Raw genomic sequence first — 26,799 nt, forward strand, 5'->3', positions numbered from 1 at the left:
TGTTTTGTTTTGTTTTACAAAGTTTGTGAGGTTTGCGATATCAAATCTTTGAAATATTTCCATTTTTTTTGTTTTGTTTTGTTTATTGTTTAGTTTTGTTTAGTGTTTTGGTTTTGTTTTGTTTTACAAAGTTTGTTTTCTTTTTTACTAAAGGTTTTGATGTTTAGGACATTCTGTATCCAGTAATCTAGATGTTCATGAACAGACCAGTTTGTCACTTAAATAAGAATTTAAGTCACTTTATTTATCAGTCAAACCGTGTATTACAGTCTTACAATCTAAGTTCGCAGGCTAGAAAATCAATCTACGTATAAATTGTTTACTTGTTTATTTTCTGGTCTGTGTGAACTGTCTTTCTATTGGGACCTTCAACAGAATTCACTACTTTATTTCATTTCTCATGTGTGTTGTCTCAGCAGTATGTTGTTGTTTGTATTCATTGGTATTCTGGTATATTTTCTTTAAAGGAGTGACAGAGTGAGAGAGTTAAATAGCAGAGAGCACTTTGCAAATGAACTGGAAAAGACCCAACCCTCCATCTACTGTCCTCTACTCAACATGCCTCAATCTGGCAAATTCAAACAAGCTTTATTAGCATGATTGTGGTGCAGTATTTCCAAAATCCAAAAAATGGCCATTAAAAAATACTTTGACTATCAGTATATCCTGTCAGATAACTGCCAAGGAACCACACAGGCATCCAATCAATCTATCGATGTTGATGTATCATAAATACCCAGAGTGACATTAGTTACAGTTTAGCTGTGTGGCAGAAATCACACGTTTGATTGACAGGAAATCAGTGTTTGAATAGTGAACTTTGAAGGCAGTTTGATTATTACTATTTGGTTTTAAACATGATGCAGGTTATGATAACTTGTGTTATCATTATCAGCAAGTGGTGCAATGTGTTGTGCTGTGTTATGTAATCTACTGAAATTAAATAAACTAAAAAAAAGACATTAAAATTATATTTAGATAAAATCTATTTGCCATAAAACTGAAGCTAAACTGAACTATACTAAAAAAGTGACTAGATTGTGTGCTCAGTATCTTCATGTGTACTTTCACGAGTAATGTGATTTATCTTTAGTTTGATTTGTGCTTGTGTGGAGAGGTTCAGTATCAGATTGGCAGCTTTAATTGTGTATTTTTCTCTCAGCGGAGAAGGTGTGGAAGCATCTCTTCCTTTGTTGATTTATTTATCTTTCCCTTTAACGAATCCACATAATGAAGGTGATAACGGTGTAATTAAAGCACTCTCTGTCTCCCTCTGTGTGTGTAGGACATCCAGGCGGAGATCGAGGCTCATAATGATGTTTTCAGGAGTGTGGAGGGGAATAAGATGAAGATGGTGAAGGCTCTGGGGAGCTCAGAGGAGGCAGTATTCCTCCAGCAGAGACTGGATGACATGAACCAGCGCTGGAACGACCTGAAGGCCAAATCTGCCAATATACGGTCAGTCACACACAGATGCACACGTTCATGTTAAGGTCACATGAAAATCATCACGAGTCACTGGTAAGGACAGATGGAGCCGTGTTTCTGTTGCCTTGTCAAATTGAGCAGCTGTGTGTGTGTGTGTGTGTGTGTGTGTGTGTGTAGAACAGACATAATTGTTGTAAATGTGTGCCATTTCAAAGGGTAAATGGACTAACAAGAGAGTGTGTGTGTTTGTGTGAGGAAAACAATGTAATTGTGTGCTCTAATGTCTGCTGTTTTATTAAAGCTAATTAGGCGCTAATTAGTGAACATGCATAATTACAAGTCTTGCTGATGCGTCCATTAACAACAGGGCTTGACACTTACTTTTTTCTCTAAGGTGCACATGTGCTCCTAAGTTGGAAAATTTTAGGGACCAAATTTAAATAATAATAATAATAATCAAATAATGTTTTTTGTTTTTGTTTTTGTTTTTTTTGTTGTTTTTTTTTTCTTAAAAAAGGGACACAAAAACACATTTAAATGCAAAATTATTTAATTTATTAAAACACAAAAAGTACACTTGACAGCTACCAGAAAAAAAAAAAAAAAAAAAAAAAAAAAACTTTTATGCATAATGCAGGACTTTTAATAAAAAAAGCCTGAAATGCATAGGAACACTTTCTATGCTTTACTATTGCCAGTTGATCATTTAAAAAGATGAAAGCAACCATTTACAATTCTACATCAACTCTGGGGCAGCCTGATCAAACTCACCTGCCTGTATCTTTCTAGTAATCCTGAAGAGCTTGATTAGCTTGTTCAGGTGTGTTTGATTAGGATTGGTGTTAAACTCTGCAGGAAAGTGGATCTCGAGGGCCAGAGTTGCCCAGCACTGATCTACATTATATTACAATATAAACAACATAAAGTAAACATTGTCACAATTCATCAACAAGATCCTAAACAATATGTAAGCAATAAGGTATGAGAGGCTGTGCTGTATTGTGAATAAGTCACAGCTGAAGTGCTTTGTTAGGCACGACGCGAAGCGGAGTTGCCCCACAATACAAATATTAAAGCCAAAAATATGTATCAATGCAACTTTCATGAAGTAAAGTTTCACTAAAAGCCTCCCTTCTGCCGGAAAAAATAGTCCCTGACCGTGAACAGCAACAGAAGTTACATTATTACGCCATTAGATGGCGGCAAAGACTGCCTTTATGAGTGTGTCAGTCAGTAGCGAAGACTTTTACATTGAAAAGACTGAATTGTTGTGAACACGTAACAAGACGCAACTGACAAATGCTTTGACTAGCACTGTCAGTCATGGGAAAACCCCTTAACTGTTAAAAGGACAAGATAATACATCGGACATTTAAACTGATTTTTTTATTATGAACATAGGACTGACCTGAAGGAACAGCTTTTTAAACTTTAATAATCACATTGGGCTGTATTGTGGTTCCTGTTTTTCCATCCCCAAATATAAGACCTCTTAAAATGACCATTATGTTATATCATTTAAGATATTTAAGACTTTATATGACATGAAATTTCATAAAGATTTTGCTATAAAGATTGATTCCATTCCATGCTCCAAAATACACTATATATGGACAAATGTATTGGGACTCCTGACCTTCACACCAACAGGGACTGTAATTACGTCGCATTCTGAATACATATACATTAATATGGAGTTGGTCCTCCTTCACAGCTATAACAGTTTCCACTCTTCTGTGAAGGCTTTCCACTGTAGAGTGTCCTGTAGAGCACGTTCTTCCAAAATTCTTCCATCCCTAAACTGTTCCCACAAAGTTGGAAGCATAGCATTGTCCAAAATGTCTTAGAATGCTGAAGCATTAAGATTTCCCTTCACTGGAAGTAAGAGGCCTATATCCCAACCCCTGAAAAACAGCCCCATACCATCATCACTTCTCCACCAGATTTTACAGTTGGTAATGTCCTCTGGGCATCCACCAAACCCAGACACCATCCACCAAGCCCATTCAACTGCCAGACAGAGAAGAGTGATTCGTCACTCCACAGAACACATCTCCACTGCTCCAGGGTCCAATGTCGTTGTGCTTTACACCACTCCATCTGACGCTCGGCATTGGAGTTGGTGATGTGAGGCTTGCATGCAGCTGAACGGCCATGGAAACCCATTCCATGAAGCTCCCATCGCACAGTTTTTGTGCCAATATTAATGCCAGTGGAAGTGTTTAACTCGAGTGAAATGAACACACTGTCGAGCTCTGTATTAACACACACACACACACACACACACAGTTTCAACTGTTACATTTTGTACAGAGAAAGTCTGCTGGAAAGTTTTCCTGTTTAACTGTGTTCGTAGGAAAATCCTGATGCATACATAATCTAACATCTTAATCTAGTAGTAATCTAACATCTAACATCTTAATGTAGTAGTAAGATTTGTATTATTTAAATGAATGTTTAAACATGCGCAGGGCTCATCTGGAGGCCAGTGCTGAGCGCTGGAACAGGCTTCTGTCAGTACTGGAAGAACTGGGGCGCTGGATCAGTGTGAAGGATGAAGAGCTGAACAAACAGATGCCCATCGGAGGAGATGTGCCCACACTACTGCAGCAGCAGACCCACTGCACGGTGAGAGCACACGCAACGCTAACACAAACACAGGCTCAGATCGCCTCCTCTCCTTTCTCATATTGACTCACTGCTATCTTGTCTCCTCCCATCTTGTGTATTTTGTCTTGGTTTCATCTCATCTTGTCTCATCTCTCTTTTCAGCTCAACTCATCTCATTTGTAACTCATATATCTCATATTCTCATATTATCTTTTCATTGTCAACTCTTTTCTCGCACTCTAATCTTCTCAACTTGTCTTCTCTCTAGTATTGTCTCGTTTCATTTTGCACCTTTCTCTAACATATCAGTTCAATTCAAAATGTGCTTTATTGGCATGACAATTGTTACAATATATTGCCAAAGTATTTTTAATGTTTACAGTGAATCTAGAACAGATGCGGCTCACTTCTGTCGATATTTGCCCTACAGTCAGCATGTGATTGCTCAGTCTGTACCTCGTCATTCTTCTTCTTAATTTACAGTCTTTCACTGTGCTCAGATATTCTGCTGTTGTGTAGTCTCTGTTTAGGGCCAAATAACATTCCAGTTTACTTTGTTTTTCTGTTGTTTCAGTCCAATCAGTAAGATTTTATTTATTTTTTTTTTTTTTTGTGCTTTTATAATTTGGTTGGCCCGAATTTTGTAGATGAGTGTTTCGGTGTCCTGATGCTGGCTGTTTTTTTTTTGTTGTTGTTGTTTGTTTTTGCAGCTTCAGGACCATCTGAATCAGGGGACTTTTTTCACTGTTCGTTTCATGTTTTTAAGGACTTTCAATCCTAAGAGTTGGGGTCACTCATTTTTAGATTTTTCCAAAATTTGATGGCTCGTTTCTCAGTGCGCATCGGTAGAGGGTAATGGCATAGTTCTGCCCTGCATGCGTTGTCTTTCTCATTGTTTCATCACCTCTCTCATCTCATTTTATAAACTTTGTCTTCTCGCTCGGCTCGTTGTCTCTCTTCCTCTCTAATCTCATCATGTCTCTTTTCGCTACTCTCATTTTTTTAAACTTTTCTCTTGCCAAGTCTCTCTCTTGCTAACTTGTCACCTCATTTTGTGCCTTTCTCTCTCATATATTTCTCTTCTCATTGTCTGTTTTCCTCTGTCATCTCTCTCTTCTCAGCTTGTTTGTGCTCTCGTCTCATCTTGCCTCATCTCATCTCATTTTGTACTCTCATATCTCTCATATCTTTCTCTTCTTATTGTCTCTTTTCCTCTCTCATTTTATCTCTTCTCCTCTCTCATCTTGTCTCTTCGGCATTTGTCTCCTCTCTTGTATCATATCATCTAATTTTGTACCTTCCTCTTCTCTTCTCATTGTCTCTTCTCCTCTCTCGTCATCTTGTCTCATCTCGCTTTTCTCAAATCTCCTGTGTCGTCTCATCTCATTTTGTATGTTTCTCTCATGTCTTTCTCTTCTCATTTTCTCCCCTCATCTCATCTTGTCTCATCTTTGTCCCATCTTGTGTCTCTTGTCTCTTTATCTTCTCATCTTGTCTTCTCTCCTCTCATGTCTCTTCTTATTACTGTTTGCCCGGTCTCATTTTTTTTTTTTTTTTTCTCTTTGTCTTATATATTTCATTTCTCATTTGTCTTGTCTCTTTATCATTTTATCTTCTCATCTCATCTTTTCTCATTACTCTCATCTACTCTCTCTTGTTTGTTTCCTGTCTCGTCTTGTCTCATCTTTCATCTCCTCTAATCACTGAGATCCTGTCTGTCTTGTTTCCTCTCATCTCATCTTGTCTCCTCTTCTTTCGTCATGTCTTGCCTTGTTTCCTTTTGTATCCTCTCCTCTAGTTTGCTCTCGTCTCCTCTTGTCCCGTCTAGTCTCATGTCATCTTGTCTCCTCTTTTCCGCTCATCTCTTCTCCTCTCGTCTCATCACCTCTTATCTCCTCTCATCTCGTCTCATCTCCTCTTGTCTCATCACCTCTCCTCTCGTCTAGTCTCCTCTCGTCTCCTCTCGTCTCATCACCTTGCGTCTCGTCTCATCTCGTCTCCTCTCGTCTCATCACCTTGCATCTCGTCTCATCTCCTCTCATCTCATCACCTCTTCTCTCATCTCATCTCATCACCTCTCCTCTCGTCTAGTCTCCTCTCGTCTCCTCTCGTCTCATCACCTTGCGTCTCGTCTCATCTCGTCTCCTCTCGTCTCATCACCTTGCGTCTCGTCTCATCTCCTCTCATCTCATCACCTCTTCTCTCATCTCATCTCATCACCTCTCCTCTTGTCTAGTCTCCTCATCTCGTCACCTCTCGTCTCGTCTCCTCTCCTCTCATCTTATCTCCTCTCATCTCCTTTCATCTCGTCTCGTCACCTCTCGTCTCATCTCCTCTCATCTCGTCTCTTCACCTCTCGTCCCGTCTCCTCTTGTCTCATCTCCTCTCGTCTCATCACCTCTCGTCTCGCCCTTTTTGTTTCCTCTCGTCTCTTCTTGTCTCATTTCCTCTCATATTGTCTCCTCTCATCTCATCACCTCTCATCTCGCCCCTCCTCATCTCCTCTCCTCTTGTCTCGTCTTCTCTTCTCTCCTCTTGTCTCCTCTCGTCCTGTCTCCTCTCATCTCATCTCCCCTCATCTCGTCTCGTCACCTCTCATCTCTTCTCGTCTCATCTCATGACCTCTCGTCTCGCCCGTTCTTGTCTCCTCTCCTCTTGTCTTGTCTCCTCTCCTCTCCTCTCCTCTCATCACCGCTCCTCTCCTCTCGTCTCGTCACCTCTTCTCTCATCTCATCTCCTCTCGTCTCATCACCTCTCCTCTCATCTCGTCTACTCTCATCTCATCACCTCTTCTTTCCTCTTGTCTCATCACCTCTCCTCTCGTCTCTTCTCCTCTCTTCTCGTCTCATCACCTCTCCTCTCGTTTCCTCTTCTCTTCGGTCTTCTCTGATCTTATCCTCTGTCTCATTTTGCCTCTCTTATTTTATCTTGTCTCTCCTTTCCATCTTATCTTCAACACATTTTTTTTCTCCTTCTCCGGCATTTCATTATCTCGTCAGATTCCCCTGCAGGGAATAATAGTGTTTACGCTACTCTGTTAAATCCTCATTTTGGACAGTTATATTCTGGTCGTGTGTTTGGATCAGTGTGTCAGCGAAATAAATCACCAAAAGGTGTCATTAACTGTCTGTGATAATGACAGTAATCAAGCTGATAGCAGGCCTGAACAGAACAATCAGACCGGTTACCCTCTCACCTTTACTCGAAAACATAATGTTTTTAAACGTTTACATACACAGATCCTAGATATGCATCTGATAATTAAGACCTGTTTAAGGAGGATTTGTGGCATGTTTAATGGCATGTTCTGGGCATTTTCTGGCTTCTTTCTGCTGTTTGATGTAGGAATACCTACAGCGCTGAGAACACACCAGACAAAACCACCGCAGGGAATTATGGGAAGGTGGCAGGAAGGTTGAAACTGTAACAAGTCTGTGACAGTTTGGTTATGCTCTCTCTCTCCCTTTCTCAGACAGTTTGACTAATGATTCTCTGGAGCGAAGAGAAAGATTGCCCCCCATTTTGACTTTCTTCCTCTCTCTCGCCACCTCATCTTTTTCTCTGGCTCTTATAATAGATTGTCTTTGAGCCGGCTGCCCTGGTAAGAGCTTTAGCCGCGTGGGTACAAAACGCCAGGCCTTTTGAACACGTCACGGCTGATTAGTGTGCTGTGCCAAGCGGGCGACCAGGATAGAGCGCCCCAGAACACGAGATGGAAGTGAAAATGAATAATTTGTGTGAGGTCTGAGAGACTTAGAAGAGCCAAACACACTGTCTGTCTGAAAACTTCCAGCGATAAAGACACTGAGCCAGTTAGAGAGACGCGCCAATCGGAATGACCTTTATTCCCAGATTAATTGAGTATAACGAGGTCATTTGATGAAACGGAAACAGTGGCTTTTCAATTTTGAAAAGGTGATTTTCAGAGTACATTTTTGTATGACTTTTTATATTAAATAATGTATAAGTTTTAATTAATTGTGCAATCTCAGACTAAATTATTATATTTTACTTATACTTATATTAATAAATATAGGTTGTGATATAATTATGCCTTTGGAAAGGTAACAGGGTTTAAATTAATTTACACAGTCTTTACAGTAATATTCACAGTTTAATTTGACATTACAAGCCTTGTGCTCAGAGCTTGAAACTACAAGGTGCTTGTTAAAAAGATAATTTGATGCTAGTACTTCCATAAAATATCCAATTTTAAAGTTGTTTATGAATCAAAATCATGGTAACAGAGTTGACATTGAGCTCATCTTCTGAGAATCCAAGTAATAACAGATGTTATTAAACTGACACGAAAAGGAAACATTCTTGGAGAGTTTTACTTCCTCAAATATTAATATTAACAAATATTTATTTTATTTCATTATTTAATTTCATTCACCAAAAAATGATGTTAACGGGGTTGACATTTATTTGGGGACAAAAATTCAAAAACTAAAAGCTGTATATGAAAAGCACAATTAGCACCTTTTTTTAGTAAAATGAACCTAATGAGATATATATCGTTATGTGTGTGTGTGTGTATATATATATATATATATATATATATATATATATATATAATAGTGTGTGTGTTAATTAACAATGATCCTCTTAGCTGGTGTACAACACTAGTTTCTCTCCATTTTATAGATATTGAATGTGTCTGTACGTGTGGAGGTATATTCATTTATGTCATTTACCCACGCAGCATTCATTTTATTATTAGCAATAAAGTTTAAGAAGTTCTTGAGGACGGTTCTTCTGAATTCCCCCATATTAATGTCTCAGTAATGGTGTTTATTAATCATACATCTAATTATCCAATAGAAAAGCCTCCTTTATTGCTGCCATAATTAAAACTATCAATCACAGTTTAGGAAAGTCCTCTAAAAAACTGATAGTGGGACAATGTGTGTCATTCTTAGTTGGGGGGGTTGGTGATGTGGTCCCCCCCGTGCACGACACTGAAAACATGAATAGCTGGAAAATTCAGTCAATGGTGGGGAAAGAGTTAATGGAATAATTCACACTGAAAAGAAAATTGTAATTTACCCTCATATCATTTCAAACCTTGTTTTTCCACTGAACATCCAGATAAATGTCCTAGCTGTTCTTTTCCATACAGTGACCAGAGGCTGTCAAGCTCCAGCAAGGACAAAAAAGCACTATAAAAGTAGTCCATAAGACTTGCTATTTAGTCCTCTGAAGCCATGATCGTTTAATGCGAAGAACAGACTGAAATTTATATGCACACAGTTTCTAATTTTGCATGAAACTCTTATATAACCACTATCATGCTGCATTAGTCACATCACTGTAACTTTTTTTTTTTTCCTTTTCTTTTTTCTTTTTTCTGTCCGGGCACCCAAGAAGAGAAATAATGACCTTAAAAAAGTTGGAAACTGTCTTTGCACTGATTGCTGTTACTTTGCCGGGCTCTGCTCTGTTCAATAATGGCACCGTCTGTGTGATTTATCCTGATCATTTGAGTCTTGAATTCTCGGACTGATTAAAGCTGCCCGACTTTTTCTGACCTGAAACAGGAAAGAATGACCTCACTACGACTGATACGAATTCACTGGCGATTCACGCTTTTATGCAGGTAATAAAGAGATGAAAGACCCTTAAGCGTTCACAGACTCAGCCTGACCAGAGGTGGGCCGTAAGTTTTTATCTGTCTGAAATACTGACAGTCTTCGGTCTACTAGTTTCAGTGAAGACATAAGTTATGAATTAATGTTGATTTGATGCTCCAGTATTGATTTCAATTTACACAATATTGAATGGATTGGAAAGTCATTATCTGATATTTTAAGCACAGTACAAATTCTCCATCATTGCGAATGCATCTGTCTTTCATGATTTGATTTGTACTAAAACACTTTGCCCTCTGCTTCTCCTGAATGAAGCCATTCAAAAAGTGTCTATTGCCCAATTATGTTGTCTTTTATAAGTACACCCTTTGAATTTTAAGAGAGCTGTCTAATGCAGGACTGTGAGCAGGTGATATCTGACAGATGGATGTTGTGCTGACAAGAATCTAAGCTTGTTTTTCATGAGTCTGTACCCTGAGATTGTTATGAGCATATTTTAAAAGAATGCGTCAGAATGGCATTTAAGACTGTGAAAAGACTTCTTTCAAAACCATTCAAAAATCTTACTGACTCCAAACTTTTGAACAGTAAAGTATATCTTTAAACTGCATGTCATGATAGCAAGCAAACTTTCAAGGACTTTGACTGTGTTGCCTTAGTGTTAAAAGCTTCCTGTCTTTGTGCAAGAAAGAAGTATGAAACTGAACAAAATCACTCAAACACATCTCGCATTGCTACACTTTTCAACATTTTCAAAAAAAAAAAAATACTTTCACAACACACAATTCTGTTCGGATGAAATCATATAAATGCTTTAACAAAAATTCAAGCTTCTCTGCTTTTGAATCTTCCACATGCCTCGTCCCTTAGAGATCCAACTGTATGTGCTTTACTAAAGACATATTTTCTGTTGGTTTCAAAATGAGCAACAAAATCCTTTTCTCCGGTAATCGACAGACCCTGGAGCACTGTGACTTATATAGACGCCGTTTATTTAGTTCAATTAAAGATTGAGGGTGACATTATTCTGGACTGGAGAGAGCAGCGCTGAGGTGATTATTGTTGCTATGACGCTGTGCGTTGCTATAGCAATAAATGGCACTTTGGCACCATTCCAGCAACTTAGACCTGAGCTTCAGTCTGTCAAGGGCAAGATGCTGCTACAACTGACAAACAATACACACTCTCTCTCTCTCTCCACATTCAGCGTCCCCCCAAAAAACAAGCCGTTAGAGTGCTTGTTTGGGAGTCTTTTAGAGGCGTTCAGGATGTGTTGAGTAGTTTGCCTTTTGATGGTTTTGAATGGTCTTTCACTATTACCAGAGGTTATTCATCATGTGCCATTTAGGACTGTGAATACGTGCGTTTTTGTGTTTGGCCGTTTGTGTCCGTCAAAAGTGTTTTAAGAGCTCAGGAAGAGCACTGATGATGGTGTGATGCTTGTTTGGCTTTAAAAGTGGAAACAGTCATCATCTTTAGTGAAAGAGAGGAAGAAACGAAAGAGCTACCTGATTTTTTTTTTTTGGTCGTTGATGTTGGAAGATCATTTACTAAGGCATGTTTCAGCTATAAACGCCATCATAAAGGGTAAATTCACCCAATTTTTATCAAAAAACTCATTTCTAAACCCATTCATCTTCAAACACAAATGATATTTTTAATCAAAAATTGAAACCTAAGAGTTTTCCTCCATTGAAAGTCAAAGCAACCAAAACTTTCAAGCTTCAAAATTTCATAAAATCATCATTAAAAGATATCTATATGAATGGAGCGTTTTAATCCAAGTCAAGCAAGCACGGTTGAGCTTTTGTTTACCATATGTTGTGGTCCATGTATGTGCGTTAATCAGTGTTTATTTGTGAATAAATGTTTGAAATGAATTCTGTTCATCATATAGATCATGTATCTTCATGATTAAACCGCTCCATTCCTTCGGATATATTTGACGATCTCTTTATGAACTTGAAGCTTGAAATTGTTGGTTACATTGACTTTTATTTGTGTGGACTTTCAATGGATGGACAAAAATAATGAGAGAATATTAAAAATATCCTCATTTTGGTTTCAGAAATGAACAAAAGTCTTGTGCTTGACAGGAGGGTGAGTAAACGATGACAATTTTCATCTTGTGTCAAATGAACCCTTAATGAAACTATATAATTAGTTATAGCATTTAAACCATAGTATATATCTTTGAGCACTCACTATAAGAAGAGCAAGAAACATGGAGAAAAGCAGAACAGCACAGCATGATGAACTGAAGGAGTGTTGCAATTTTTATGGTTGTCAAGGCAAATCACAACTTGACACAATAATAGTGAATTGAGTTGATGTGCAGCCACAGCTTGGCTGTTTAATGCTGCCATAGCTGAAACACTGAGAAACAAATGTAGGTGATATTCACTAGTTTACTTCCTTATCTGAGTAGTCTGTGGACTAATAGGGCAATACAGTGTACTCAGTTTTGTGTATCAGCCAGCAAGCTGCGCAATCATATGTGATGATCTTCTTTGACCTCATATGTCCATCTTACTCTAATCTTTATGATTCTTTAATATTGGCCCTTAACGTCTCAGTAATGCTGTTCAATGGAGCGCTCCTCCTCCTCCTCCTCTCTCTCCTCATTCGGGCCTCTAATGTGTGGCTGGTGCTCGCTAGGTTTACTGTAGCAGGATGTAATTAAAAAGCTTATCACTTCCTCCGGCACTGTTTAACGACCGTTTCAGAAGTGTGGAAGGGTGTCGTGACCCTGCTCTCCAGTCGAGCCTTAGGGGCCCAACCATCAGAGGAATGGTAATCCAGTTTTCCTCTCTACTGAGATTTGTCTGTTCATTTAATTGTGTGTGTGTGTGTCTGGCTGTACAGAAGTCCCGTGCTGCCCGAAGGCAGGAATTAGTTTTGTCGGAGTTAGGGAACAGCTATTAGTTTGGCTAATTTGCCTGCGACCCTGCGGAAATGCCTCGTTTGACCTCCGAGATCGTGCTTGCAATCGCAGTTCAGTGTCCGTTTTTATATGTGCACCCTATCAATCTTTCTCTGCCCTCGTTCTCACCTTTTCTTGATCTCTTTGTTTTTCATCTTTGCTCTCACTGATCTCCTGCTTTCACACAAACACACCTTTTCTTTCTCCCTGTCTCTTTGGATGGAGTACTAGCTTGCATAAGAAATGATATAACGTCAAATAATGACAGACTACGAAGGACATAATGGGGATAAAAGCCTGATTAAAAGAGTGGAATTCATGAAAAGGAAACTAAAAGTAGTCTGGCATAATCTTTTTTTTTTTGTTGTTGTTGTTTTTTTTTTTTTTTTTTAGCAATCTTTTGCTTCACTGATTATTAATATTTAAAATAAATGTCTGTCGTTCTGTTGCTATCTATCTATCTATCTATCTATCTATCTATCTATCTATCTATCTATATCTATCATGTTTGAGATGTTGTTTCTTCATACTGTTAATTTAAATCTATTTTTATTGATCTGTTTCTCTATGTAGTCCATCCATCCATCTGTGTTTCTATCTCTTTGTTGATTGGTCAACTGTTTTTCCTAATGCTAATTGTTTTTCCCACCATTTTTTTTTTCTTTTCTTATTCCTGTACTGCTGTTTTCCATAATTAAATGCCGTTATTGACTGACAGGTTGTAACGTGGTGTTAATGGGTTGTGTTTTCAGGCTCTGAGGGCGGAGCTTAAAGAGCGTGAGCATTTAGTACTCAGCACATTGGATCAGGCACACATGTTTCTGGCCGACCAGCCAATCGAAGGACCCGAAGAGCCACGCAAGAACCTGCAACCCAAAACTGGTGAGAGTCCATTATTTCTTTGGTCCTGCCATCCTCACAGATATTGAAGGAGAGAGAAAAGGGCTAAAATATGTAAGTCTTGATTTATACCATGAATAACGTGAGTTTTTGATCCATGTGCTCCATGAGGCAAGGAGAGATTAACTTTTACAATAAATGTCCTGCACTCAAAATCCCTCTGCAAAAGAAACTTAGACCAGTATCAGAACATCACACACTCAAACACACAGACACACACCACCCAGACCAGCGCAGTTTATTTTGACACTCTCTAAGGGATGCTCTTTGATGTAAGTGACTCTCTGATAAGTCGGACACCTCCTGTCAACACGCTCCTAACTGCAGTATCTGATGTCTGGAAAGTTCCCAAGCTCTCTGGACACTTCCGCTGGGACCCGCTTGAAAAGCTAATTTAGGACAAACGTCAGACACAAGCTATCAGATAGAAGAAGAGCTGTAGAGTGAGTGTGTGCGAGCGTGTACGCATGCGCACGTGCTCCAGCAAGCGTTTAGGAGAAGTGTGCGAATGCCCACTGAAACCGGGTTAATTGGCAGATCACAGACTGCAGGCTATTTCCTCTTTTCAACTTCCTGAAGCTTAATGTTTCCTGCCTTTCAGAGTCATCTAGAGCAGAAAGTGTTTGCTAAGGCAAGCAGAACTATTACTGCTGCACATCTGAGAGTTAGTGGTTTGAACAAACTTTTAATCAACATATTAAACTTTGCTGCATAACTCATCCTGAACCGTTGACATGAAGGACATCTTAAATCATGTGGCTGCTTGAGGAGAGCTGTGCTGTAACCTTTTTTAGTGATTTAGATTTGACTTAAGGCCATGACACACCAAGCCGAGGTCAAAAATCTGGCGGTGTCGAAAGCCGACTGTGTTGTCTGCTCGCGTCGACTGCCTCTGAAACAAAAAGCTGCCCTTGAACACAGCGCAAAGACTCCAGCTGGCTTCAAACTAGCATGTGCGTTCTGCATCTGTGTGTAAAGAAATAACTGTCTATATATACATTGTCAATACAAGATCTTGACCAAAAAATGATGCACCTCTTGATGGAAAAAACATCACAACTTTTATTTCCATCAAGAGGTGCATCACTTTTTGGTCAAGATCTTGTATTGACAATGCAAGAGGTGAGCACTCTGTAAAGTCTCCTCCAGCACATCCCAGAGACTTTCAATGAAATTAAGGTCTGGACTCGGAAAATGATTCTTCATGCTCCCTCCAACCATTCTTTCACAGTTTGAGCTTGATGAATCTTGACATTGTCATTTTGAAATATGGCCATGATGTGTCTTCCTACATGGTTGTTTAAGAAATGAAAAGCTACACACTCCATTAATTAGGGTAGAAGAACTGTTGCCAAACATATAACATGCTAGAATAATTCCTTACATTTGTATAGAGCTTTTCTGGGCACTCAAAGCGCTTTACATATTGTAGGGGGAATCTCCTCAACCACCACCAATGTGCAGCATCCACCTGGATGATGCGACGGCAGCCATATTGCGCCAGAACGCCAACCTCACACCAGCTTATTGGTGGAGAGGAGACAGAGTGATGAAGCCAATCAGTGTATGGGGATGATTAGGAGATGATGGACAGAGGCCAATGGACAAATTTGGCCATGTTGCCGGGGTTACACCCCTACTCTTTTCGAATGACATCCTGGGATTTTTAACGACCACAGAGAGTCAGGAACTCGGTTTAACGTCTCATCCGAAGGACGGTGCTTTTTCACAGTATAGTCACTATACTGGGGTGTTAGGACCCACACAGACCACAGGGTGAGCACCCCCTGCTGGCCTCACTAACACCTCTTCCAGCAGCATCCTAGTTTTCCCAGGAGGTCTCCCATCCAGGTACTAACCAGGCTTAGCCCTGCTTAGCTTCAGTGGGCAACCAGTTTTGGGCTACAGGGTGATATGGCTGCAATAATTATCCAGAAGAACGACTTTTTTTTCATAGCCCTAAAACATGCATGTGTAGAACTTTGTAAATGGCAGTTTTGACATTTATGGCAATCTTTTCTGTGTAATTTTGAGGGTGCAGATTCAGTGTGCTGCTTAGTTAATATTCTTACCACAAATTTGCACATTTACACATTCTCATTTACTCGTATTGATGTCAGCTGGATTCAGAGGGGCAGTATTTTCTGATCTCTCTCCTCAAGCCTCACTCCAAACACCTCGAGCAATCTCCAATTCAGAGTCCTTGAGCGATCTCAGCGCTCCCATCTTCCCTTATCCCTGCGATCAAAGCGCAGAGCTCAGCTATATGAACAGATAACCACACATGTGCTCTGCCCGTCCTACACAAACACACAGCCGGAGCAGCTTACAGAGATAAAATCATGCACAACTAATGTTCACGCAAAGTCATGTTTTCCAAATTGAACTGTATGTTTTAAAATGTAAAGCAATCTGTTCCGCAGTTCGTCATCAAATGAGCATAAACAAGCTGCTGCGAAACCGTCACTTTCATTTTCATTCAACCCCTGGATCTTAATTGAATTTCAAACCTTTCCAGAAACGCTTGAACGCATTTGAATTGTAAATTGATTCTCGCTTGGCTGAAATATAAAGATGAAAGATAGAGGTGAGCATTTGTGCAATGAAGAAATCAGCCCTGCCGTTTGTGATGGTGACATTAGCTAAAGTGTCTTCTCACGTCCTCAAAAAGCCTGGAAGCTGAAGGAAAGAGCAGATGTTAATGCTGTAGACCTGTCTGTAGACATGCCCTGGGCACAAACATTTGCCTCCTGTCGTCTGTAAACCTCCCTCTCTTTAGCTCATTAGTTGAGTGGACTCATTAGTAAACACTTTTTTAAGTGACCTCACAAAGTTGAAAAGCTGATTGTTGCCATATTGATAAATGAAAGATGCACAAAAACAGACCGTTTATATTACTCTATTCTAAAACCTAGGAGCTTCCTATAGCAGCATTTTAGGAATCATAGGCGTATCCCAAACACAAAGACAGTTCCAGACAGTATGTGGTAATATTGTACTGCCTTTTAACGCTGTCATAACCACATACAATAAGATTCCAGCGGGACAGGCAGTTTGTCTGTCTACACCAGATGCAACAAGGCTACTCTTTGTAGGAGTCTCTTTGCAAACACAACAAAATGGAATAATCAATACCTAAGATTATAATTTTTATTGAACACAGGACTTTTTCAGACCTGTAGATCGTTTGATTTGTTCCGAAACAGGGACTTAAATTGTTACAATGTTGCATTTTCTTCTTGGTTCGATTCGCTTTCACAAGGCAACATTTCAGAGCATACCAACATGTGTTTATACAAGTCACAAGTGTGTAAAACTGTCCTCTCATTGGTCCGAATACAGCAGTTTATATTCTGGGATTCCGCTCATAGTGTTCACCCATCAAGATGCAGAATAGCTGTTGTCACACACACATATATGCATATATATATATATATATATATAAAAGCCTGGATCGCCACTCTATACATGTAATTTATCAGTTAGAGCAGGAATTAATGCTTCATCAGGACAGATTCTTGCAATGCACCTCGTTCTGAGAAGAGAAATTACACAACATTTTAAGATGAATAGGCACGCTTTGGTTTTCAATAAGTAATGTGATAAAAGATTACTAATGTGGTGACCCACAGAATCAGACATTGCTGCTTTTTACCTAACACATCTCCCATTATGAGTTATGATACTTAGTTTGGGGGTCCGTTGGTTCAGATTGCTTTCTCACCACAGTCGAACCGCTCTGGAGTTTGTTTTCAATCAGGCCAAGACCAACTAGTTCAGGTGATCTCGGACCAATTATTCTCTATATCTGAGTGTCCATGTTTATATATGCTTAAATGAACCAAACTAAGGTAGAAAACACACAGGTTCTGAAAACAAATGCTGAAAAAAATTGAGCTAAGTGTGAAAATGTCCGTATTTTGTATGTTTTTGTTCCCATATCACAGGGGAAAAAAAACAAAAATCCAAAAATAGAGTCCCCTGTTGCTCATCTTACATCACTGTCATGCTGGAAATTATTTGTTTTATTCTATGCTGTGCCATCACGTCTGGTTAGGACATAGTGTAGGACAATGATTTCCAAACCTTTTAGTGTGTCGTACCACCTGAGGCGTTTAACATCCTTCTGCTTACCCCCTCTCTAACATTTAGACTGCGGTCACACCTTTTCCATAAGGGATGATATTTGCCCCCTTAAATTGATTTACAGTTCATTTTTACCTTTATAAAATAATGTTTTAAATAAAAAAAAATGTTCAATAGAGAAATATGCAATGATGGTAAAAATGAAATTATACTTTTAAATATTAATATAAAACCACCAATAGGTGGCAGTAAGTCACTGTCTTAATGTGTGAGTCATTGAGTTCATTCAATCAGTAAAGCAAGTGGCTGTATTTATGAATGAGTCATTGAATCATTGACTCGATTCATTCAAAGCTGCAGATGTTTATAAAATGCCGCTGTGTGTTGCAGTTCTGCTGTGGCTTTCACTGGAACTATTATTTTGTTGCAAAACAGAGCAAACAATACTGAGTTTAAAATGAACATTACTTAATATTACCCTTTAGTTTGCTGAAATGTTGTATAAAATCAACGTCATATTTGCAGTCGTGTGGATATTTGGGAAAAAATTGCATTCTTGTTTGTATAATGTATTATCAACATTAAAAACAAGAACTCACACAGGATATGCTTCTATATTTGTTTCTGTATAGTCTGTGTCTATATTTGTTCTTCATGCTAGTAAGTGCTAAATCCCCACTTTTACAAAGGTACGTAGTCGAGAACGGCAGTATTGTAGCGTGGTTTGCTAAGGCAGCAAACTCTTCACACAATCTATCATACGCACACTGCTTGTGTCGACGATGCAGTCAGTTTCGACCGCAAAAGATGAGGTAATTTGATTGGATGTCATGTATTTGACCTTTTACGGCATTTTGCCTGTTAGAAATACATGCTCAGTTTTAATGTTATTTTAAGGTAGGGTAGAATTAATGCGTGCCCCCTCTGTCACCTCACGTACCCCAGTTTTAGAACCACTGTTGTAGGATACCTCACTTTGACTCATTCTAAGACAGCATTGCATGTATCCTTTAGAAATAACATAATCTTAGAAAAATTATCAAAATTAATTCTGTTTTATTCAGTACTGATAAAAAGTCCAATTTACTTATATTGATAGAAAATTAGCTTAGCAACATGCTAACAACAAATATATTAGAATGTATTATAAAATTGTGAGTATTAATGAAGTCTTGTGCACTTCGCTTAAGGAGCTGATACTCATTTCAAATCAGTCACTTATGGGAATCTATTTAGATGAAGTAGCTGTAGACTATAAGGCCATTCACACCAAGGATGATAACTATAATGAAAAGTTTTAATAATCGCTCAAATTCTGTAAGAATAGTGAAGTTCCCACCACAACTCTAACAATGATGGCACAGAGAAATTATCACATTCAGGACTGTTTTTTCCAGCTGATAAAAACAATCAGAATCTATCCTGACTTGAAGAGCTCAAGGATTAAAGGTGGCAGATGACAAATCTTGTCTGTCAGAGCATTATCATCCATTGATGTGGATGTTAATATAATTATTGCTAGTTATTGTGTGAATGGGCCTCTGTAGTTTACAAGAGTTTGACACAGAGCATCTGTATGTGCTTTAGCATTTCAGTATATAGCCCTGTAAAATCCTAGTGTACCTTTTATAACAAGAACTTTCAGAGTACTTTTCCAAAAAGAACTTAACAGAGGTCAACTGAAGTGAAGACATATTAAATTGAGTTTGTTTTTCGTAGAGCTGACCCCGGAGGAGAAGGCCCAGCAGGTGGCTAAGGCGATCCGTAAGCAGACTGCAGAGGTGGGTGAGCGCTGGGAGAGGCTCATGGGACATGCGGGCACCTGGCAAGAGCAGGTGGAGAGAGCGCTAGATAAACTCCAGGATCTCCAGAGCTCCATGGACCAACTGGACCTGCGTCTAGCCCAGGCAGAGGAGCTCAAGGCAGGATGGCAACCTGTGGGAGACCTTCTGATAGATTCCCTACAGGATCACATCGAAAGGACAACGGTGAGTATATCACTGTGCTTATTCACGACTGCGGTCTGTAACCATGGCGATAAGTCCAGAACGAGCTCCTTAATCGTTAGGGATGATATCAGTAAAAGTTCAGCCAAGGAATAATTGGTACATGGTAATTTTGTCATCAGTTACTCACCCTCATTTCATTCAAACCTGTATGTCTTTCTTCTGTGGAGCATAAATGATGATGTATATCTGTATGCTTCTTTATACGATAACAATACTATGTCTCCAAAAATGACAAAAAGCACTAAAAAAGTATTACAAATACAGTGTCCTTTTTAGAGCTTGACAGCCCCTAGTCTTTTTTTACTTCCATTGTGTGAAAAGAGTCATGTGAACATCCAGTTTAACATCTCCATCTTAACGTATTCAATGTTTTGGGTTTGTAAGAACACACTTGTAGGGTAAATGGTGACAGAACTTCCAGTTTTTTTGTGAACTATTCCTTTAAGGATTATTCTAGTCAATCATTTTCCTGCCTGAAGCTATTTTTATAGTTTTGTCCTGCAGTGACGCTGTTACACCTCTCACACATGGTGTGAGTTATTTCCAAAGGCTCCGGCTGATGATTTATTTAAATTTGTGTTTGGAGATATGCAGAGATAAAGATGGTAATGGGATTATTTCTCTCTCCGTATGTATGTGTGTGTTTCAGGCGTTCCGTGAGGAGATTGCTCCTCTGAAACAGGATGTTCGAGCTGTGAATGATCTGGCAGGTCAGCTGACTCCACTGGACGTCCAGCTGTCCTCCACCACCAACCGCCAGTTAGACAACCTCAACATGCGCTGGAAACTACTGCAGGTCCTCTGCCTACACCTGAACCTTTCTTTTCCAGTTCTTTTACTTGTTCTTTTAATTTGCATTTCCTCCTTTTTCCTCTTCCTGTTTGTTTCATGCAGGTCCTCTGCATGCTCCTATCCTTTTTCCTGTTACATTTCCTTTCCTGTTCATTTTCTTAACATTTTCCTTTGTTCCTCCTTCCTCTTCCTGTTTCCTCTGCATGCTGCAATCCTTTATTCCTTTTTCCTTTCCTTTCCTTTCCTTTCCTTTCCTTTCCTTTCCTTTCCTTTCCTTTTTCTTTTCCATTCTTCCTCCTTCCTCTTCCTGTTTGTATGCAAGTCCTCTGCCTGTCTTCCTTTCCTTTCCTTTCCTCTTCCTTTCCTTTCCTTTCCTTTCCTTTCCTTTGTTGTTCCTCCTCCTCTTCCTGTTTTTATGCAAGTCCTCTGCATGCTCCAATCCTGTTTCCTTTTCCCCTTTCCTTTCCTTTTTTCTTTTTTCTTTCTTTTCCTTTTTCTTTTCCATTCTTCCTCATTCCTCTTCCTGTTTGTATGCAAGTCCTCTGAATGCTCCAATCCTTTTTTCCCATTTTTTCCTCTTTTCCCTCTTTGCTTTCCTTTCCTTTCCTTTTTCTTTTCCATTCGTCTTCCTTCCTCTTCCTGTTTCCTCTGTATGCTCCAATCCTTTTTTTCCTTTGTCCCATTTCGTTTCCTTTCATTTTCTTTTTCTTTTCCTGTGTTGTCATGTTCCTTTCATGCAGGGCCTCTGCATACTCCTCTTTATTTTCTTTTCTTTTCTTCATTTTTCTTTCCTTTCATTTTCTTTTCTTTCATTTCTTGCCTGTTTCCTTTCATTTCCTTTCCCTTTTGCTTTATTTCTTCTTTTCCTTCTAATGAATCCTTCCTTCTCTAATGATTTGTGTTATTATTCTAGTCTATGTATGTGAAGAGTGTATGCTGTTCTCAATAGAGTACTCAGAAACTGTGTGTGTTTGAGCTTTGACGAGGACATATCTGTTTTCCTCCAGATCTGTTTAGAACACTCACTGAAACTGCAGAGTCTGAGTGTGTCTGTTCATTACTGTCTTTCAAATGCTGAGTTTTGTACCATGCTGTGAGTGTGTGCATGCATTTTTTTTTTTTTCAGCTTGTTTGTGATATTCCATTTAGCGACCAACCTATCTTTTTCTCTCGCTCCAGGCGGCTGTAGAGGACAGGTTGAAGCTCTTACGGGAAGCACACAGGGATTTTGGACCTTCCTCTCAACACTTCTTATCCAGTGAGTCACTATCCCACATTAAAACAGTAAAAAAACATGAATAAATTCACACAATCATGTCAACGTTATGTTACTATTCTCCAACCCTGCCTAACAAGTTAGTGGTACTTGCATTAATACATAAATACAACTATCCCTGTTGAAAAGACCAGCGTAGAGCAGCATGAATCTCCAATGGTTAGTGCTAGTTTGGTGCTGGTCTAGTTGTTGGACCGTTCTCCAGAAGTTAGCGAAGTTGGTTGACCAGCCAGCCTTGCTGGATAACTAGTTAAGAAGCCTGGTGGGAACACCAGCACGCCATCATCTAAAACATACTCTGATGACCCATTTTGCTGTTCATACAATATTCACAATATAATAATTGCTCGTGTAGAGTGTTAATAGAATCAATGTTGTTGTCACAGACATTTGCCAATTCACACTTATTGAGGGGACAGAGCTAATTAAAATTCATTTGATTCTAATTGACACAAGTTTACGCTTTTGCACAAACAATAACTGTCAGCCATGAAAAATGAAGCAGCCAGTGTCAGAGACTGTGGAAAATCAGACACCACAGTCCGCACGTACACACTTATCTGTGGTGATGCTTTTGTGTTTAATAATTCAGAGGTTAATCGTCCACTATTTTCTGTTTCAATGGACTGTCAAGAGCAGTCATTAACACACACACACACACACACACACACACTGGTTTTAGTTTAGCAGTTTTATAATGTGCCAATGAAATATAAATTAAATAACAAGATATAACAATAACAGTACATAAAAACAAGAAAGGACTCATTAAACCTTTCCCCCCCCCCTTTTTTTCCGAAAGCTTGGCGGTAAATGGCAGCAAATTCATTTTTCTTACTTTGAACCTTGTGTTACAACACCTGTCTTGTCCTTTCCCATCCTTTTTCCATTCCATCACTGCGCCGGGAGTTACTCTGCAGCTTGATGCTTCGATCCATAGAGTTCAGTGTATTGGGTAATGCTGACGCGATTCATGTGAAAAGGTCTTACCTAAAGACCGTCGCTCAGAACTTTTGACTTGGGCCTTTGAAGTTGTATCATCCTGTATCCCATGCCATTAGCTTCAAAGCAGTGTTGCATACAGTAAATTCTGCTGAGAGAGCAGATGTGTGATATATATATCATCAAGTGTGTACCTCAGGAACGATGCTTTAGTGTCAGGAGAAATTAAAAGAGTGAGAGTCCGCTGATATGAGAGAGATGTTCTTAATTAATGCTTCATTTACCAACACCATTATGTTCAGACCCCTGGTCTCCACTCTAATCAGTCTTTTATTATGTGTCCGCAGCTTCAGTGCAGCTGCCCTGGCAGAGAGCAGTGTCCCAGAATAAAGTGCCCTACTACATCAAGTAAGTGCTCTCTCTGACACACCATGTGGACTGATCTTTCTAAGGGTGCTTTCACTTTAGAGCTGTTGGAGCAGAACCGACTCTGTTTGACACCAGAGTTTGTCACGTTTGGTGTGAAATCTGCCTTCTGAATTTAGAAACACACCAGTTGTGATGTACGGCTCATGTGGGCTCCATTGCATTTTTTTTATTGGTATTAAAGGGTTAGTTCACCCAAAAATGAAAATTCTATCATTAATTACTCACCCTCATGCCGTTCCACACCCATAAGACCTTCGTTCATCTTCTGAATACAAATTAAGATATTTTTGATAAAATTCGATGGCTCGGTGAGGCCTCTATTGCCAGCAAGATAATTAACACTTTCAGATGCCTAGAAAGCTACTAAAGACGTATTTAAAACAGTTCATGTGACTACAGTGGTTCAACCTTAATATTATAAAGTGACGAGAATACTTTTTGTGCGCCAAAAAAAACAAAATAACGACTTTTCAACATTATCTAGTGATGGGCGATTTCAAAACACTGCTTCAAATCTTTACGAATCTTTTGTTTTGAATCAGTGGTTCAGAGCGCCAAAGTCACGTGGTTTCAGTAAAGGACGCTTCGTTACGTCATAAGTGTTTTGAAATTTCAATAGTTCACGTGACTTTGGCAGTTTGATATGCGCTCCGAACCACTGATTCAAAACAAAAGATTCGTGAAGCTTCATGAAACAGTGTTTTGAAATCGCCCATGACTAGATATTGTTGAATAAAGTCATTATTTTGTTTTTTTGGTGCACAAAAAGTATTCTTGTCGCTTCATAACATTAAGGTTGAACCACTGTCACATGAGCTGTTTTAAATATGTCTTTACTATCTTTCTGGGCATCTGAAAGTGTTAATTATCTTGCTGGCAATAGAGGCCTCACTGAGCCATCAAATTTTATCAAAAATATCTTAATTTGTATTCTGAAGATGAATGCAGGTCTTACGGATGTGGAACGGCATGAGGGTGAGTAATTAATGACAGAATTTTCATTTTTGGGTGAACTAACCCTTTAACACAGTTGGACATAACTTTCGGATGTAAATTATTGCTGTGTATTTACACATGCACTGTCATTCAAAGGTTTGGCATCGGTAAGAAAAAAAAAAGTACATGCAGTAATTTTGTGAAATATTATTACAATTAAATCAAATAGTTTTTTATGTTATATGTTGTAAAATGTCATATATTCCTGTGATCAAAGCTGAATTTTCAGCATCATTACTCCAGTCTTCAGTGTCACATGATACTTCAGAAATCATTCTAATATGATGATTTGATGATCAAGAAACATTTCTGATTATTATCGATGTTGAAAACAGTTCAACATTGTGCTGCTGTTAATGTTATAATATTTTTTTTGTGGAAACTGTTTTTTTTTTTTTGTTGTTGTTGTTTTTCTCAGAATTTTTGATGAATAGAAATTTCATCAAAAGAACAGAATTTCAGAACAGAATTTGTAACAGTGATCAATTTAATGCATCCATGATGAATACAAATATTAATTTCTTTTTTTTAAAAAGTTGACATTGTAAATATATATACTATATACTGAGATTATACATATGTTTTACTGATTTAGGACCCCAGGGTCTCAGTGGAGATCAGGTTCTTCACTGTAACTCACGTTTGTCATGTAATAACAGTCAAATCCAAACCACCATATCAAGCTGGGTTTGTTCAGTAAATGCATGTGTGATCTCACGTCTCTGCAGACTACAGGTAATTCCCTCAGTTACAGCCGTTTTGCCCGAATACATTGTCCCATTGTGCCAATCAAGCCCCAAGAGACAAAGCTGGAGAGAGAGAGAGACTGTTGCATACAGCAGCATCCTGACAATAGGCTTGGAAATCATCCAGAAATAGACGAGGATGAATGGCATGTGAATAACATGGAAAAAATAATAGTGACCGAGAGAAAGAATAATACATTTTGTGAAAATTTGCCATGGTATCTGTGGTCTCCATTAATGCATGCATGGATATTGCAGTTATTAGTCACTAAACTGTGTTGCTGAATTTCGCCGAACAGATTGTTCCATGTTGTGCAGATCAGCAGTGTGTAATGTTTTAACCCTGGAGTTTTGTAGTGGAATAAAGGAGATGAAAGGGGCCTGTAAAAGTGAAAGCAGACAACAGCAGCGTTGCGTGTGCAGGGCGGCAGGTGTGTTGTGAGGAATGGCCGTTAGCTGAACTTCTTTTTTTCGCGGATGGCTCTGACAGCACCCATATGGCTGTGCATATATGAATACACCAGAGATCCTTTTTTCCCCCTCATCGTTTCATTTCCTGAGGGAATCTCTGTTACATTTCCACACAACGCTCAAAGCTCTCTGTGCTCTTACATCTAGAGCGCTGCTCTCCAGAACAAACATCTGCGTCTCCGTACAATGCATCCTCTCGGCTCATTGATCTTCCTGTTCTGAGGCAGGGGGAATTAGCAAAGCTTACTGGCCTTCCTAATTAAAAGTCGCTGACTCTCGGCATCCTGGTAATTGTGAGGGAAAGCCCTGACCACTCTGAAACAAAGCTCAGTGTGCAGGACAATCTACAGGAACTTCTTGGCCATGACAGACCGATTTGTCTGTATAATAACTTTAAAGAAAAGAGAATTGCGACTAAAAAAGTGGTTGTTTTGTGTGTTTTTACCATTGGGTTATCTTTAATAAAACCTCTTTAAGTTGATCAGAAAGTGAAAATGAACCCAATTCTCTTTTCTGGCCTGAAATGTGGTTTCAGATCTCTTTTTGTTTGTTTTTGGTTGTATCCATGTTTCGCTTTACTTTCTATGCACAGTATTGTTTGTTTGTTTGTTTGTTTGTTTGTTTTAACCTGCCCACGAGAACATTATTTTGCTTATTGCATGGCACCTTACCTAACAAATTAATAAATAAAAATGAAATATAAATTAATGTATTATTATTATTATTATTATTATTATTATTATTATTAATGTTATGTTAAAGGGTTAGTTCACCCAAAAATGAAAATTCTGTCATTTATTACTCACGCTCATGCTGTTCCACACCCGTAAGACCTTCGTTGATCTTCGGAACGCAAATTGAGATATTTTTGTTGAAATCCGATGGCTCAGTGAGGCCTACATAGGGAGCAATGACATTTCCTCTCTCAAGATCCATTAATGTACTAAAAACATATTTAAATCAGTTCATGTGAGTACAGTGGTTCAATATTAATATTATAAAGCGACGAGAATATTTTTGGTGCGCCAAAAAAAAACTAAATAATGAATTATTTAGTGATGGCCGATTTCAAAACACTGCTTCAGGAAGCTTCGGAGCATAATGAATCAGCGTGTCGAATCCACAGTTCGGAGCGCCAAAGTCACGTGATTTCAGCAGTTTGGCGGTTTGACACGCGATCCGAATCATGATTCGACACGCTGATTTATAACGCTCCGAAGCTTCATGAAGCTTCACTAAATAAGTCGTTTTTTTTTGGCGCACCAAAAATATTCTCGTCGCTTTATAATATTAATATTGAACCACTGTACTCACATGAACTGATTTAAATATGTTTTTAGTACCTTTATGGATCTTGAGAGAGGAAATGTCATTGCTGGCTATGCAGGCCTCACTGAGCCATCGGATTTAAACAATAATATAATTTGCGTTCCGAAGATGAACGAAGGTCTTACGGGTGTAAAACGGCACGAGGGTGAGTAATTAATGACAGAATTTTCATTTTTGGGTGAACTAACCCTTTAAAACAAAGAAAGATATATGAAAGGATTTTAGTATTATTTGAATAGTATTTTAAAATAGTAATGTGTGCGTGTGTGTA

At 38.9% G+C, this 26,799-nt stretch overlaps 1 protein-coding gene across 6 annotated transcripts in view; it reads left to right on the forward strand.

The window, feature by feature from the left end:
* utrn (utrophin) overlaps positions 1–26,799 on the forward strand; it is a 222,703-nt gene that overhangs the window by 134,427 nt on the left and 61,477 nt on the right. For all 6 annotated transcript variants that reach the window (XM_051880130.1, XM_051880128.1, XM_051880126.1 and 3 more), the window contains 7 exons: positions 1,286–1,458; positions 3,900–4,056; positions 13,305–13,434; positions 19,258–19,526; positions 20,197–20,343; positions 21,519–21,597; positions 22,905–22,965. In XM_051880130.1, coding sequence (XP_051736090.1) covers positions 1,286–1,458; positions 3,900–4,056; positions 13,305–13,434; positions 19,258–19,526; positions 20,197–20,343; positions 21,519–21,597; positions 22,905–22,965 — 1,016 coding nt within the window. The remainder of the gene's footprint in view (positions 1–1,285; positions 1,459–3,899; positions 4,057–13,304; positions 13,435–19,257; positions 19,527–20,196; positions 20,344–21,518; positions 21,598–22,904; positions 22,966–26,799) is intronic.

Source organism: Ctenopharyngodon idella, chromosome 22 (assembly GCF_019924925.1).
Source record: "Ctenopharyngodon idella isolate HZGC_01 chromosome 22, HZGC01, whole genome shotgun sequence".
NCBI classification, from domain to species: domain Eukaryota; kingdom Metazoa; phylum Chordata; class Actinopteri; order Cypriniformes; family Xenocyprididae; genus Ctenopharyngodon; species Ctenopharyngodon idella.